The following is a 16,978-nucleotide window of genomic DNA, read 5'->3' on the forward strand; positions in this document are numbered from 1 at the left end:
TAATTACATCAGTCAGAAAATCATCAGATTTCCAAAGAATGAAGGGATGAAGATTTTTTGGAGTGAGGGGTGTTAATTAATTTCTGACATGATCGGTTGCGAGGTGTATAATGCTGATTTTTAAAAACTACCTCCTAAAGTGCTGTGTGTCACATTTGCTTTAGCAAATGCTGGCAAATCCACATTTTCCTGTTTTAGTGAGAACATGGGTGTCGAGTCACTGTCCAGAAAGTAGTTTGATGTCAAGCAGACGTCACTGTTTCCTTCTGTAGGCATAAAAAAAAAGGTTTGATGTACTCAGAGCACAGGTGAACTCACGTATCAACCAAGGTTTATGCTGTCTGCCAGATTGCTTCTGTTGGCTGGAGGTGAGGCTAACGGGCTGGCGGGAGGTTGGGCAGTGCCCCCCCGTGACCTCCTCCCTGCACAGGGCAGCCTCTGTGGGGCTTATGGGGTTGCCAGTTATGGGGTTGCTGGAGCAGACATGGCCTTCCATCTGCTTGATCTTCCGGGCTTGCCTGAATCCTGTATGTAGTTGGGTTTTGGAGGTGGGCCGACCTTGCTGATGGTCTGGGGGCCCTGAAGCCGACTCAGCTCTAGGGGAAGGCACCTCCCCTTAAAGAAATGGCCACAAGCGGAGCCTCCGGTAGAGCAGGCCAGGCCAGGCCAACCTCAGGGGTCAGAGTCGTGAGGAAGGAAGAGGGGGAGCTGGGCCTGGCTGCCTCCCAGCCTGCTCCTGCCAGGGTGCTGTGGGGACTGGGGAGGACAGGGCTTGGATTAAGGAGAGATGGTGCCCCAGGCAGAGCAGCTCTGCACGGAGGGAGGGTACTCTCTCAGAGGGCTGGCTGGCCACAGGTTAAAGGCAGGTTCCCCTGGCTCCTGCAGAGAAGTGGTAGCTTGGAGGAGGTTCCTGGTTGGGCAGCATGGGGCCCATGGTTCAAGGGCAGGGCATGTGGGCAGTGGCACCAACCGCAGTCTGCGTGTGATGTGGATGGCAGCAGCTGATGGGGCAGGATGCAGGGATGCAGGTGGCCTTTGCCATCCACCTGCGTCTCCCCCTCCTCTCGTTTCCATCTCAGACTCTCCTGGGCCTCTGGGGCCTGTGCCTCGTACCTGGAGTCCTCGTAGACAGACTGAGTGAGCCTGGGGACGGTGGTGGGACCAGGTGAAGTTCAACCACAGGTGCAGACCCTCCTGTTATTCCCAGGGATGATTAGGGAGGGCAGTTCCCTAGTGAGGGAGGCCTGGGAGCACAGGGTAGGCTGGGGCCCTGAAATGGGAGTGCTGGTGCAGCCCTGACTTGCTTGTGTCCCCTCATTCCATGAATGGCTGGAGAACGCAGGGACGGGCCGAGGAAGTGCCGCTTGGTTAGTGCCGTCCAAGGGCTCGAGTCCACCGTGAAACATGCCTTCTCATGTAGCTCCTTTCCATCCTCACCACAGCCTGAGAGATGCACAGATGGGGCAGCAACGTTCACAGCAGTCAGGGCCCCTAGCCGAGGCTGCGCAACAAGTAAAAGGAGGGTAGGGGCTGAGATACGGCCGATTGCAGGCAGCGCCTGGCAGGGACCCCCACTCATGCCCCGGGCTCCTTAGAGTAGCAGGTGGGCGTTACTCAGCCTAGTCAGGTGGGTCACTTAATTAATGAGAAAAGGAACCAGATGAACACCCGGGGGAGTAGTTCCCACGGCCTGGGGTTGTTCACCAGGTAAGTGAGTTCTTATTTGTAAAGCACGTAGGTGAAGGCCACAAAGGCAGGGCGAAGTAAATGTTTGCAGAATGGTCTTGCCACCCATCACCTGGTAAGGTTTTGAAGCTGTTCATCTTTGACATGGGGTCAAGACATTTCTGCAGACCTGAGTATCCCGCATGTAAATCACCCTTCTTATGTAAATTATTCCCAGAAATGTCCTGTACCGTTTCCAGTTGTAGTTTCAATGCGTTGAATGGAGAACAGAGGACACATGTGGAGCCGTGTGAGTGGAGACAGGTGTGGGGCCGCGTGGGTGGAGACAGGTGTGGGGCCGCGTGGGTGGAGACAGGTGTGGGGCCGCGTGGGTGGAGACAGGTGTGGGGCCGCGTGGGTGGAGACAGGTGTGGGGCCGCGTGGGTGGAGAGGCTCCTGGATTTCTGTGGTTTCTCCCCCAACATTGCACTTTGTTTTGCCTGCCTCTAAATGGGCAGGGTTTTTGAATAACTTCTTTTTACTGAGACTTCCTCGTACATTCACCCGAGTTTTCCTGGTACCTTCTCTTTCTCTTACGTTTTTAATTAGAGTATTGGATTACACAGTACCCGTAACTGACAAACAGGTTTGCTCCCTGGTGACTTCTCTCATGGTTTAAGGTATTACTCAAAACATAAAGTGTAAATTTAGAAATTTCAGTAAATTAATCTATCATTGTAGGTGTTTGCATTTTAACCTAATCGTATGGATGCTATTATTTTTAATATTACTCATGCTTAGAGTTGTGTTCCTTGTTAAAACAACCAGAACTTAGAGAAAACTATGAACTCAGTGCACATCCACTGAAAACGCCATCCGCTGGTAAATTACATCTGTAGATCTAGAGGAAACCTTTCCAAAGCATCCTAGCATAATTCTAGGGATGCGGAAGAGCAGCCATATTTATACTTTTTCAAAACCAGTTGACGTGGAGGTAGTGGACTTGAACTGGCCACAGTATGAGACCGAGTGGCACATGGGCCACTGTGCTCCCAAACCAGCAGGAAGACACCCAGCTTTGTGTGGTGGCCCAAGGGTGCTGGGTGCAGCAGGAAAGAACATGGTGGCTGGAATCCTGACCACGTTAGAAGAGCAATCTTGCAGAAAGACTGCAGCTAAACTGGATATAGTTTATCTCTTACATGTTATAAGAAAAAATTATAAAAGCAATATTTTTCATGAAAGGAAATTTCAGAGCTGTGGATAAAAGTATTTATTCAGCGTGGGCTCCCACATCATCCCTTCTGTGTCTGGAGATGAATATTTATGCACCAGAATAGCTAATTATGTTACCAATAAATTGTCAAAGAATAATTTTTAGAAGTTTTTTTGATATAGCATTTGCAACAGCAAGGAAGTAAACAATCCACTTTAGATTGATTTTCACCCTAAATGGTAATTTCTAAAAATCGAGTACACTTATCTTGACAATTTATCTGTGTTTCATAGCAATGCCTATGAAATTGAATGGTTTCTTCACTTTAGTGGTGTCCTTTCATTGCCTACCCTACTGTTTTGTAAATTTTTAAAATACTTATTTGCTTAAGGTTATTAGTACATTGGATGCAATAGAGTAGAAAAATACAATCGACTTTGAGTCGAAAGCCTTGAGTTCTCTTTTTGTTCTGCCATTAGCAGTTGTGGGACCTGAGGCAAGTTACTCAGCTGTCATGGTAGCAATTTTCTCCTGTAACCTCTATAGTACTCTTCTTGAGTGTATAGTCTTTGGCAGCTAGATAATTTAACTTAGTAGTGTTTGCACTGTAGGATTTCAGCGCATCTTCAATTTTGCCTTTTCACATTTAGCCATTGTTTGCTGCCTCTCACAAGGATGTATTATTGTGAAGATGCAACTTTTTCCTAATCTTTTATTCTCTCTTGGTGGTTTTTAGAAATTCTGATGTTGATGTGGAGTCTCTTTTCCATAAAAGGGGGACGTCAGTTAAAAAAGGAATATGATTGTTTAATAGTAATTCTTTGAAATATATTGAGATTTTTAATGGTCTATTGTATGGATTAATTTTTATGTTGCATTTACACTTGAGAAAAAAATTGTGTTGTGTTTGAATCTTTTATAACCTTGCTATTTTAATTTTTTTCTAACTGGTTCTATCAGTTATTGAAAGATTTAAAGTCTCCCACTATGATATTGGATTCCTCTATTTTTATTTGTTCTGTCAATTTTTGCTTTATGTGTTTTGGTGTAATTTTATTGAGGGCATATAAGTTTAGAATTTTTTGTGTTTCTGAACCTTTGTATTATTCAGTGGTGACGTTTTTTGTGTTTCTGAACCTTTGTATTGTTCAGTGGTGACATTTTTTGTGTTTCTGAACCTTTGTATTATTCAGTAGTGACCCTTACTGCTTTTGCTCAGATCTATTTTGGCAAATATTAATATGGCTAAATCAGCTTTTCTTTTGTTGCTTGGTGTGGTGTTTTCTGTTCTTTGCCTTCCTGTGTCATTACGTTTTAGGGATATGTCTTGTAAACAATGTTTTGCTGATTTTTAAAAAATTCAGTCTAACAATATCCAGCTGATGTCCCTTATAGTTATTGTGAATACTGATCTATTTGTAATAATTCCTGTCATCTTATTTTATACTTTTTTTTTGGTACAACTTTATTTCATCTTACTTTATGCTGTTTTGGGGGGTTTTGGTCCTTTCTTGTTCTCATAAATGATTTTGAATCTTGTTTTTGCTCCATTTCTCTTACTGTATTATTTTAGAAGTTATATGCTCTTTTTCTACTGATAACATGTTGTTATTCATATTTAACATGAAATCTGAAATTAAATATTCAGTATTTCTCTATTCCAACAATATGAAAAGCTTTTAAATCTATTTTCATCTCCCTTCTACCTTAGATACTTTGTTGGCCAGTATTTTAATTTTACCTTTGGGTATTTTTATTAACCTCAAAAGTAAATATTGTTATTATCATTAGTGTCACACATATTTAGATGTTTTCTAGATTTTTGCCATTTATTTTGCTTAATTTTTTTTTTTTTTTAACTTCGAATTTGAGACCTTTCTTCTGGGATCACTTTCTTTATTTTCCAAATATGTCCTTAGAAGTTTCCTTAGTGAGGCTTTTGGAGGTAAATTCTCATGGTTTTAAAAATATTTTATTTATAGCCCAAGTAGGGTCTCATGGCTTGATTTACCTTGACATGCCTTTATTTTTGAGTATTTAGCTGACTGAACAGTTCTGCCCTGACTTTTTTTCTAGCATTTTGTTATGTGCTGTCTCTGGATTCCTTTGGTGCTCTTGGGAAGTCAGCTGCCCAACTGTTCATAGCACTGGCAACCTGTAAGTTTCTGTCTTTGTCTTTGGTGTTCTGCATTTGTGCTACAGTGTGTCCAGGAGTGGATATATTTTTAATTATGGTACTTGGAGATAGTTGTGCTCCTGAGTCTGATAATTTGTTTATTGATATTGTGCCTGCTGTTTTCTGTTTTTCCTGTGCACCCCACTTAAGGGTACAGTGGACCCTCTCAGTCTGTCTCCCACATTCCCATGCTGCAGTCTCTGCTGCGTCCTAGGTTCTTTCTTCACATCTTTATTCCAAATGATTAATTCTCACCAGTTATTTCTAATCTGCTGTTAAATTGCCAACAGAGACTTTTATTTCAACAGTCATGATTTTTACTTCTAGATGCTTTATTATTTTTTTTTTAAGAAGATTCCTGGTAAATTGTGATAGTCTTTTGTTGCCTGCTCATAATCCAGCTTTTATTTCTTCGAACATTGCGATTATAGTATCTGAAGTCGTTGGAATGCTAATTTGCTCTGTTCTCTTGGCCTGCCCTCATTCAGGCCACTGTCTTCATAGGTTTGTCGTGGGTCACAGGCTCCTATCAGGCTGCTCTAAGTCGGTGGGGCCTCCAAGGGGCTGGCCTGTGGGTGCATTCCTCCAGAGATGATTCTCATTTGTTTCTGGAAAATGTCCAGGGTGGCCCAAAACCCAGGACTTCTTTAAGTTAGATTCTTGGCTTAGGATTTCCTGGACCACACCAGTAAATTCAAAGTCAAACTTTTGTAAGGATCAATGCAGTTTTCAGGTTCTCAGTATAGACTCTTATTTTTTATAAGAGCCGTAGCTGAGATAAACAAGTGGGGTTTTTTGTGTGTGTGTGTGACATTTTTCTATGCATGCCAGCTGGAGAATAATGTTTTCTAGCTCATTCCTGTAATGAGGTTATGGGTTTTAAGGAGCCTGGGTTTTTGCAGAGGTCCTAGTATCTCCTCTTTACCTTTTGTGGGCCAAAAGCTTACTTTCCCGTTCTATCCGTGGCCTTCAGGTTCCTAGCAGAGGCCAAGCGTGAAGGGTAACTAACCGTGGTTTACCATTTTGTTTTCAACAACAGCTTTACTGTTTGCTCCCAGTCGTATTCTTCACTTCCCTGAAAGCACAGCTATGCCTTCAAAAATATATCTAAGTATTTTAGAGAGGCATGATTTTGTTTTTTCAGAATTAGCTGTATTGCTAGAATCCAAAGTCCTAGAATCTATTGATACATGAAAGAGAATGTGAATAAAGATACTGTAAAGTAAAATAATCTCAAACCTTTACTTCCATCCCTGGGCTTCACATAACAATATCAAACTGCCTGGTAGCTGTTTTCGCGTAGATAGCTCTTGACATCTCAAAAGCAGCACAGTCTAAACTGTGTTCTCTGAATTACTCATGTCAGTGGATGATGTCACCATTGGTGTAGATTCTAGGAGAGTTTGTCAGTGAGGGTCAAGAAACCACTCTAGATACAGACGCACCTCATCGTATTGCACTGGGCTTTATTATGCTTCTCAGATGTTGTATCTTTTGCAAATTGAAGGTTTGCGGCAACCCTGTGTCCATCAAGTCTATTGGCCCATTTTTTTCAATTACATGTGCCAGCTTTCAACAGCACGTCCCACTCTGTGGCACATTTTGATAATCTCACAATATTTCAAATTTTTTCATCATTATTATATCTGTTATGGTGCTCTGTGGTCAGTGTTCTTTGATGTTCCTATTGTAATTGTTTTGGGGCTCCACGAACCATGCCCATGTAAGATGGCAAAGTGAATCTGTAAATGTGTGTTTTGAATGCTCCATCAACCGGCAGTTTCCTCATCTCTCTCTTTCCTCAGGCCTCTCTGTTCCCTGAGAACAACGATATTGAAGTCAGGCCAATTAATAACCCCTATAATGGCCTCTGAGTGTTCAATGAAAGGAATATCTCTCACTTTAAATCAAAAGCTAGAAATGATTAAGCTTAGTGAGGAAGCCAAGTTTCAGCCAAAAGCTGAAGTAGACCAAAAGCCGGGCCTTGCACACCAGTTGGCCAAGTTGTGAATGCAAAGGGAAAGTTCTTGAAGGAAATTAAAAGTGCTACTCCAGTGAACACACAAATGATAAGAAAGCCAAACAGCCTTCTTGCTGATAATGGAGAAAATTTTAGTGGTCTGGATAGATGATCCAAATCATGCACAACATTCTTTTAAGCCAAAGCCTAATCCAGAGCAAGACCCTAACTCTTTATTCCATGAAGGCTGAGAGGAGTGAGAAAGCTGCAGAAGAAAAGTTGGGAGCTAGCAGAGGTTGGTTCATGAGGTTGGAGGAAAGAGGCCATCTCCATAGCATAAGAGTACAAGGTGAAGCAGCAAGTGCTGATGGAGAAACTGCAGCAAGTTCTCCAGATCTGCCTAAGATCATTGATGAAGGGGGAACACTTCAGAACACTAAACAACAGATATTCAGTGTCAATGAAATACCCTTATATTTGAAGAGTATAAGTCATCTAGGACTTTCATAGCAAAAGAGGAGAAGTCAAAGCTTGGCTTCAAAGCTTTAATGGACAGGCTGACTCTCTCATTAGGGGCTAATGGAGTTGTTGACTTTTAAGTTGAAGCCAATGCTCATTTACCATTCTGAAAAACCTAGGCCTCTTAAGAATGATGCTAAATGTACCCTGCCTATTCTCTGTAAATGGAACAATAAAGCCTGGATGACAGCACATCTGTTCATAGCATGGTTTAGTTAATGTTTTAAGCCCCCTGTTGAGACCTACTGCTCAGAGACAGACTCTTCTGAAAATTACTGCCCATTGGCAATGCACCTAGTCACCCAAGAGCTCTGAAGGGGAGGTACCAAAGAAACGAATGTTGTTTTCATGCCTGCTAGCACAAGATTCATTTTGCAGCCTATGGATCAAGGAGTAATTTCAACTTTCAAGTATTATTATTTAAGAAATACATGTCTTAAGGCTGTCGTTGCCACTGATAGTGATTCCTCTGATGGGTCTTGGCATAGTAAATTGAAAACCTAGAAAGGATTCACCATTCCAGATGCCATTAAGAACATTTGCGATTTATAGGAGGTGGTCAAAATATTGACATTAATAGGAAGTTAATGGGGGAAGTTGACTCTAACCCTTGTGGATGACTTTGAGGGGTTCAAGACTTGCATGGAGAAAGTAACTGCAGTTGTGGTAGAAATAGCAAGAGAACTTGGATTAGAAGTGGAGCCTGAAGATGGGACTGAATTGCTACAATCTCATGATCACTCTCGAATGGATGAGAAATTGCTTCTTAAGGATGAGCAAAGCAAGTGGTTTCTTGAGATGGAATCTACTCCTGGTGAAGATGCTGTGAACATTGTTGAAATAATAACATAGGATTTAGAATATTCCATAAGCCCAGTTGATAAAGCAGTGTTAGGGTTTTAAAGGACTGACTCCAATTTTGAAAGAAGTTCTACTGTGCACAAAGTGCTGTCAAATAGCATCACATGCTAGAGAAATCTTTCATGAAAAGAAGAGTCAATAGATGCAGAAACTTCATTGTTATCTAAGAAACTGCCATTGCCGCTCCATCCTTCAGTAGCCACCACCCTGAGCAGTTAGCTGCCATCAGTTTTGCCATTAAGGCAAAACCCTCCACCAGCAAAAAGATGACAACTCCCTGAAGGCTCAGGTGATTGTTAGTATTCTTTAGCAATAAAGTATTTTAAAATCAAGATATTCCCAGTAGTTTTTTAGACATAATGTTATTGGACACTTACTTGACTGCATTATAGTGTCAGCATAACTTTTACACGCACTAGGAAACCAAAAAATTAATATGACTCTCTTTTTGCAATATTAATGTTATTGTGGTGGTCTAGAACCAAACCTGCAATAAGTGTGCATGTGTTCCAGAAAGAGGGGATTTCATCCAGGGAGGAAACACAGATCTTAGTTACCATGGGAAGCAGCTACCATCGCCGCATGGAGACGCAAAAGGAAAAGGTAATGAACCTGGAGCTTGGAGGAGGTACCCCGCAGAGCACACACTGGCACACGCTGACACACCCCAGGCCCTGTGCGGGAGTGTTGGCATCCACGGAGCAGGTCTTCTGAGAGACTCTTTGGAACTGAGACCCTGCAGCGAGCATCCGTGTGGGCACAGATGGGCTTGCACTCTGCTCAGCCTGAGCCCTGACATCCCCTCCTTGTTTCGCCCCTGCTCTGTGCTTTCTAAGTCCTGGTTATATGGGCAAAATGGAGGCTACTGCCTCTAAATCAATAAAGATCCATATCTCTGCCCATCTGGACGATGTGGACAGCCAAGTGTCCTGCTCAGAGTTTTGCCTCCTGGTATGATTTCTCCTTACCAGTTGTTGTCAGAGACATTTCTTCATGGAGCACCTACCGTGGCTGCAGCTCATGAGGCAGTGCTGTGTGCAAGCCAAGGGCTCGTGCTCCCAAGCTGAGGGCTGGTGCTCCTCTTCATTCGTGGTGCTGGGGAGCTTCCCAGGAGAACAGAGGCAATGCAGCTGCGCCAAGGGCAGAGGGATCTGCTGCCTCTAGTTGTGCCATCTGCCTGTGCCTCAGGACCTGCTTGAACACAATTTTGTTTGGAAGAAGTGAGATTTCCACGCAATGACTGAGTGCGATGATTGAGTGTGATGATTGAGTGTGATGACTGAGTATGGCTGCTGCTTCTGTCTGTGCTTAGGGCTTGATGATCAGACCACACGCATTTTTTGATGTGCGGTGCTCAGTGTACAGCATGCCCACATGATGGAGTAGATGGGGAAGCCAGGAGCTGTGTCCGGACAGGAGAGAAGTTACCTGCAGAAGGGACACTGCTTTCCTCCCACACCTCAGCAGCTGGCCTGTGATTCTCCCGTGGGCCCCCCAGAGGCCCCACACAGCCTGCTTGTTCACCCCTGACACTGTGGGTGCCAGTGGCCATGCAGGTCTTCACAGCCCGCCATATGACATAGGTAGGCTTTGTATCATATGTTACCTCCCAGATTCAAAAAGCCCCACCAAAGTCGGCCTCGTGGTGGTGAAGATGCCCCCACCTGCTCCACATCACCGGAGCTTGAAGCCTCTCCGAGCCAAGGGGAGCCGGCTTACTTCCCACCCCTGTGCACTTGTGTTGTTCGGGTATGAGGTGCCCAAAGCTTCCTGGTCAACAGGCCCCAAGCGCGTGCTGTCCTCAGTGTGCTTTCTGTCCCTGTGATTGAGGTCTTTGTGGATGAGGTCAGGCTGTATTGGTCTGGGCAGGAAGTGGAAACAGAGCAGGTTAAACAGGGAAGTTTAGTATAAAGAAGCGCTAAGTGTGGTAGAAGAGTCACATGCGTCAGATGTGAAGAAACTCCCTCAGGTCACCCAGGACTGAGCAAGAACAGCCCAGGAAGGAACATCTTGGAGGGGCGCAGACCTCGGCCCACTGTGCAGCAGAGGTGGCTGCTTTGGCCAGGCTGGAGCTGGTCCACAGTCGCTGGATTGGCAGGAGGCTGCCCTCTGGAGTGCAGGTGGGGAGTGGGCGGTCACAGCTGATGGCATGCTGTGCCCAGAGAGTGCAGAGGGTGTGGGAACCCTCTGGGCTATAGACAGGGTACAGATAGGCCCCACAGGTGCCTTCAGAGGGAACCAGGATGCTGGCGCGGGCCCCAGGCCTCCCGGAGCTGGTGTGGGCAGGAAGCCTTGGGGTGCCAGTCTCTGGATTGAGAGGCCCATGGAAAGGCTATCACCAGGCTGAGGTGGCGGGGTCACAGAGGGACCAAGGGCCCAGTGCTGGGGCCACGCTTCCCTGCACACACTCACAACCACTCCAGGACCATGGCGTGGAAGCCCCTGCCTCTTGCAGTCTCCTTCCAGGGCTTTCGGCTGAGAACGGGGGCTCACCTCCAAGGACAGCAGCCGAACAGTCTGTGCGCTACACAGGGCACGGTCTGCAGGGCGCCTTCGGCACCTGAGGTGGCAAGTGGGTCACTGGCACAGGCGGATGGAGCCAGCCGATTTCTTCCTTAAAGGGCCAGAGAGTAAATATTTTAGGCTTTGTAGGCCATTCGGTCTCTGTCTCCTATTCTTCTCTGTGTCCTTTTATGCCCCTTTAAAAATGCAGAACCACTCTTAGCTCATGGGGTGCAGGCCAGATGTGCCCGATGGGCACAGCATGTTGGCCCCAGGCCTGAGTCTTGATGTAGGTCTGCAGCAGGACGTGAACAGGCACTGCTGGCCTTGCCAGGCGACAGCAAATAGCTTCTGGTGGCCCTTCAAATTGGCGGTGTGAGACCAAATTGCTAGCTCAATCTTTATATCAGAAGCCAGGGCCTGCATTCTTGTATAGATATGCTGTGTGACAACAGCGTATCTGACATTCTTGTATAGATATGCTCTGTGACAACAGCGTATCTGAAATAGCTGCAGTTGGGGTTGCCCACCTGATTAAGTTTATGATCATGCACTGTCATTCTCCAAGAACCCGCTGCTGCGACGCAGGCCAAACAGCTGGGTTTAGTGGGGTGTGGTAAAAGGCAGCACCCAGCACCTTTCACAGCCTCCATGGTGCTCCTAACTCTCCATCCCACCAACACTGCAGTGTTGCTTTTGGTTGACTATTTTCACAGGTGAGGGAATATCCCGGGGCATCCCTCTGGTCCTTCCTGTCATCATTGGCTCTGTAGCCATGGAGTGAGTGCTCTGTGGTCGTCCTGCCAGTGACAGGTCTGTTTATTCCAACACACATACAGGGATTGGAGAAATAACCACAGATTGGATACACTGACCCCACTGGGCCCTCTGAGGTGGACTTGGGCCACAGCTTCCGGGTCCCTGCTTGGCTGTAGACCCTGTGATGTGTTGAGTCCAGCAGGACTGGCATTGATTCAGGGTCTGGGGTAGTTCCCTCTCCCCATGGTCAGCTCTCCTATAAAATAGCCATGGGTCCTTCCCCAAGGGGACCTGGGTTCCCCTAAACTGAGGGGCCATAGGCCTGTGAGCTGGCTTAGGTGAAGAGCCGAGAGAGGCCGCGCCTCTGCACGGTGGTCATCGGGCCAGCTTTCTGTCTCTGTCCTGAGCCTTTCTGGCATGTGGAGTGGGGGCTGAGCAGCCTGCCTGTCTTTTTCTCTCTTGGCCTCTGCTGCAGCTCCATCTGGGCTAGACTGCTCTGATTGGCACATCATGCTTGCGCCCACTGTGTCTCTGGAGCTCACGGCCAGCGAGCCCCTGACACCTCCACTTCTCAGCACCCCCTTCCTGTTGGGGCAGCAGCCTGTTGTGATGCTGGCACCACCTCCTGCTGCCTCCTGGCCAGCAGAGCTTGTCAGAGGCGCGGGTGCCCCTCACCAGTGCCTGGAGGATAAGAGAGTTGGTGTCATCCTTGTCTTGCTCATCAGCCTTGCCACCTTCTGCAGTCAGTCTCTGCCCCTGCACACTCAGGCGATGCAATCTGTACATGGTGCCATCCCTAAGGCATTTAAAAGGCCATCGAGGAAGGTATTTTTAGGCCCAGATCTTCAGACATCCTGTTGTGCACCCCGAGGTGTACCTGCATCAGGTGAGCGCCCAGTGAGGCTGTCATTTGTCCTCATCCATCCTGCTCAGCTCCTGCCAGACTCAGAGATGGCCGTGGGCTCTAAAAATAGTCCCATCTTAAGGTACTGCTTATGCAGCCCTGGAAACCTCCTCCTCCTCCAGCTGGGGATCAGATTATGTCCCCCAGGCAGGGCATTGTTCGCCCTTTAGCCGGGCTGACTGGAGCTACTATTCATGCTCACAAAGGCTCTGATCTCCTTTGAATTCCTGTAAGCCTTTTGCCTGGTAATCCCTTCCAGCGGGCAGCACACCCGTGGCTGCAGTTGGCGGTCGCGAATATGCCTCCCTCCCTTCATTTTGCCCTGATTATCTCTTTATCTCATTAAGAGCCTTGAGCTCTTGTGCTAACATGTGAAAAGTAGGTAGTGGCTTCAAATTGGCTTTAAAGACACAACTTGGAATTTTCTCTTTCAAAGCAGGGGGCTGTTATGGGAGTCAGGAGGCTCCATTCATTCTGGACATCAGCGCTAATGAGCCATTTGAACTTGGAAAAGTCAGTGGCTTCACTGGGCCTCAGTTTCCTCATTTGTGAAATGAAGGGGCTGTGTTCATTCAGCATGATATCGGAGTTCCCTTTCAGCCTAGGTATCGTGTGGTTCTCTGACTTCTGTCGGCACAGACATGGTTTCTGTGGGCAGTGCTGCTGCGGTTTGTGCCATATGTCTGGTTTTATTTGGCAGCCTTGAGCCCTGCCCTCTGCAGGCTCCTAGTCATTGTGATATTAATTCTGCACAGGAAGTTACATTACAGAACCTCAGTTCAGGAGCGTGTGAAAAACATAGATAAAAGATGAAATGCCTCCCTGCTTATTAACAGCATTTTCCTTCTAAAGATCAGGTTTTCCTTCTTAAAAGCTCCTTAGTTTCTTTGATAGCTGCTGGATGTGTGTTGAACACTCTGTTGGGATCAACACAGCTACAGAAATCCTCAGAGTTTCAGAGCCGATGAGTATGTCCCCATGGGTGCTTCTTCCTTAGTGCTGTTTACCTTCCATTTCATCTGCCTCTGAGGATGTGGAGTTTCTGGAGGTAGGAATGCCAACCGTATTTCCTGAGCCCCAAGCACACTCCTTATTCAGCAACGTGTGCAGCTTCGTTCATTTTTTTTGGGTGACGATGCCAGAGACACCTCCTGCCTGCACACCCCTCTAATGTTCTGGTCTTCCTCAGGGTGGTTTCTGGTGTTCACATACTTTATTAAGGCACTTTGAACTCACCTCGTACCCACCAGATTTTCAGACTAAATTCTAGAAGGACAATTTTATAATCTTTTGGAAAATCTATGTAAATTTTTCATACACTAGACATTTCTAGTTACCAATTTTTAGAAAAATGCATTGGGGCCAGGTGCGGTGGCTCAAGCCTGTAATCCCAGCACTTTGGGAGGCTGAGGAGGGCGGATCACAAGGTCAGGAGTTCGAGACCAGCCTGACCAACATGGAGAAACCCCGTCTCTACTAAAAATACAAAACTTAGCTGGGCATGGTGGCGGCACCAGTAATCCCAGCTACTCAGGAGGCTGAGGCAGGAGAATAGCTTGAACCCGGGAGGTGGAGGTTGCAGTGAGCCGAGATGGTCACTCCAGCCTGGGTGACAGAGCGAGACTCGGTCTCAAAACAAACAAACAAACAAAAACAGCATTGGTTCATAGTGTTTTGCAAAGGAATGGGGTGAGGTTGTCTTCTTGTGTCACGTGAACTCGCACGTGGCTAACATAGTTGATGCTTCTACCCACTGCAGTTCCCTTTTTTGATCTGTCCTGCCCGGAGGAAGCCTCCTCTGGCCCCTGCCTTTGACACTTCCCTAGCAGTGCTGGGAGCTTCCTTATTTGCCGTACACAGGAAAGTCTTTATTTATCCAGTTCTTCTGGGGCATGGCAAGCTGAAGATGATTGGGACATTCATTACAATAAGGAAGCAGCCTGCGTATCCATCAGTGCTAATGAGCCGGATGAACGGATAAAGAAACATGGTACAAATGGAGCACTGCTCAGCCTTAAGAAGGAAGGAAATCCTGCCATCCACAGCAGCAGGATGAACCTAGAGGTCTTGAGTGGAATAAACCCAGCACAGAGAGTCAGACACCACGCAATCTCACTTACATGCAGAATCTAAAAATACTGAAGTCACAGAAGCAGAGCAGGTGATAACAGAGGCTGGCGGGAGGGGGATGGGGAAAAGGGAGATGTTGGTGAAAGGATACAAAGTTTCAGTTAAGGGGAGAAATGAGTTCCAGAGATCTATTGGATGTCTTGCTGACCACAGTTAGTAACAATGTATCATGGTAACTGAAGTTATTAGCAATGTATCATATACTTGAAAATTGTTAAGAGAGTAGATTTCAAGTGTCTTCACAACAAAAAATGATAAGTATGTAAGGTAATGCAAATATGAATTGGCTTGACTTAGCCATTCCACAATGTATACACATATCAGAACGTTATGTTGTATACTATAAATATATGCATTTTTTAATTAGTTAGATAATAAGAAAGTTAATGGTGCTGCAGCATCATTTGTTGGGGACACAGAGCCATCTGGAAATACTGGGTTCCAGGCCTCTGTGTGCTATTACTGGGGCAAGGAAACTGACAGAGTAGCTGGGTCCGGCACCGTGCCGCCTCCTGGGGAGGGCGCTGGCCGCACTCTGCTGCATGCTCTTGCTGCATGAACCCGGCTCACCTAGGTGATGCGATGTGATGTGGATAGGAGATCCTGGGCCCACTCCTGCTTGTTGCATAGTGCAGTTCTGTGGCTTCTCTGATTATGTGCTATTTGTAGTGGTGGGGCCGTTGGGGGGTCGTCTCTGGTCAGGGCATCAGGGCTTTGTTTTTGCAGCCAAGAAAGGCAAACTCATACTTGGACTAAGTGTCGGATGAACCCCTTCCCGTTCTCAGGATGGAAGGGGCTCCAGGCATCACCTTGCCACATGCAATACTGTGGGTGGGTCTCCAATTTCTCAGTCTTTTTACTTCCAGGCTTCTAACCAGTCACCAGGCAGTTGGCTATGCCCTTGAGCATGGGCCACTTTTTGCACACCGCAGGGATGGCCAGAGCAGTGCTGGGAGCCCTGCCTCATGATCACCGTTCTTCACAATCAGCTTTCCCTCCATGCTCTCCCAGCCCTCTCCTGAGTGTAGCCGTCTGACAGCGCCTGCCCATGTTTGGCTTATGCCCTCTCCCGAACTCATTGATCTGTGAAGCAGCTCAGATCTCTTCTCCTTCTTCAGCTAAAAGTACAGGACTCCCACATGGCCACAGGCATGAGTGCAGGGAGGGTCCGGGGCAGAGAAGTCTTGTATGGTTTGGGCACCTACCATGCCGTTTTCTGGTGCCCTCTGGTCCTGCCTGACTCTGTCCTGTGTGCACCGTCTCTACTTTGTAGTCAATCACTGCTGGCCCTGCCCGACCCTGTGCCGTGGTGGGTATGACTGAGCTCTTCTCATGAGTGACAGTGGCACTTGGTGCCCCATGGCCAGGAGCTCCATTATCAGGACCCAGAGGCATGGTCAGAGCTGTTTATCAAAAGACGTGGTTCTGTGCTGCAGATGGCATGGCTTGCTCCAGAACCCCGGGACCACATGGTGACTCCAACCGGGCTCTCCACAAAGTCCATGCTGCATGCTTTCTACCACCAACAACTTCCACACCAGCAGGTCTACTAGGCGTCCCCAGAAGCAGGGCTGCCTCTCCCCAGCCTGATCTTGCTATAGTGCCCTCTTGGCCTAAGCTGGCAGCCTTACGTGCTACCCCAGCATCTGGGCTGGTCCAGCCTTCCTAGGTGTGTAACGTGTCACCTCTAGAATGAAGAGGTCTGGCAGGCATTACAGTGTCTTTTCTGCTTTTGCTCTGGAGGGGAAGTCCTGGTGTCCTCAGCAGAAGTAGCAGGTCCTGGAATCGCCATAGCTTGTGTCTCCTGCCGTCTTGCCAAGGTCTTCTGCACGCTCCTCCTACGTCGTCACTGTAATGTCATGAATGCAGTGGGTCCATGTGACGTTCTGTGGGCTGCCCAGGTCTCTTTGGACTATATTATGATAGAAAATGGGAGACCAGCACAGCTCTGTGGCAAGAGTGTATACTGTTTTCCTTTGCTTGTGAGTGCGGATGGTTTCTCATCTTCTTTCTTCATTGGGATAGGACAGCATGCATTTGGCGGTCCGTGTATACACATCATGTGCCTGAGGGCCTGGGAATCTGCTCTAACAAGACTCCACGGCTGGCACTGTGGATCTGAGTGGGCTCCTGCTTTGTTGAGCTTAGAGTCATCCACAGGCATTCTCCAGGGCCCATTAGCTTTCTGCAGAAGCCAATGGTGAATTCAGCAAAGCCACACCCACTTCATATCCTTGATTCTTAAAGTAAGCGCAGGTCTCTACCACTCTTTGATGGGACAGGGAG

The 16,978-nt window shown here is 47.0% G+C and overlaps 1 protein-coding gene across 7 annotated transcripts in view; it reads left to right on the forward strand.

The window, feature by feature from the left end:
- Window positions 1-16,978, forward strand: part of EIPR1 (EARP complex and GARP complex interacting protein 1) — a 176,672-nt gene that overhangs the window by 89,717 nt on the left and 69,977 nt on the right. The window contains exon 4 of one of the 7 annotated variants that reach the window (XM_034952528.2): window positions 4,958-5,038. The exons of the other annotated variants lie outside the window; for them this stretch is intronic. Within the exon in view, the coding sequence (XP_034808419.1) occupies window positions 4,958-5,038 (81 nt within the window). The remainder of the gene's footprint in view (window positions 1-4,957; window positions 5,039-16,978) is intronic. 7 annotated transcript variants of the gene reach the window in all.

The sequence above is a fragment of the Pan paniscus genome, chromosome 12 (assembly GCF_029289425.2).
Source record: "Pan paniscus chromosome 12, NHGRI_mPanPan1-v2.0_pri, whole genome shotgun sequence".
Classification (NCBI taxonomy): Eukaryota; Metazoa; Chordata; class Mammalia; order Primates; family Hominidae; genus Pan; species Pan paniscus.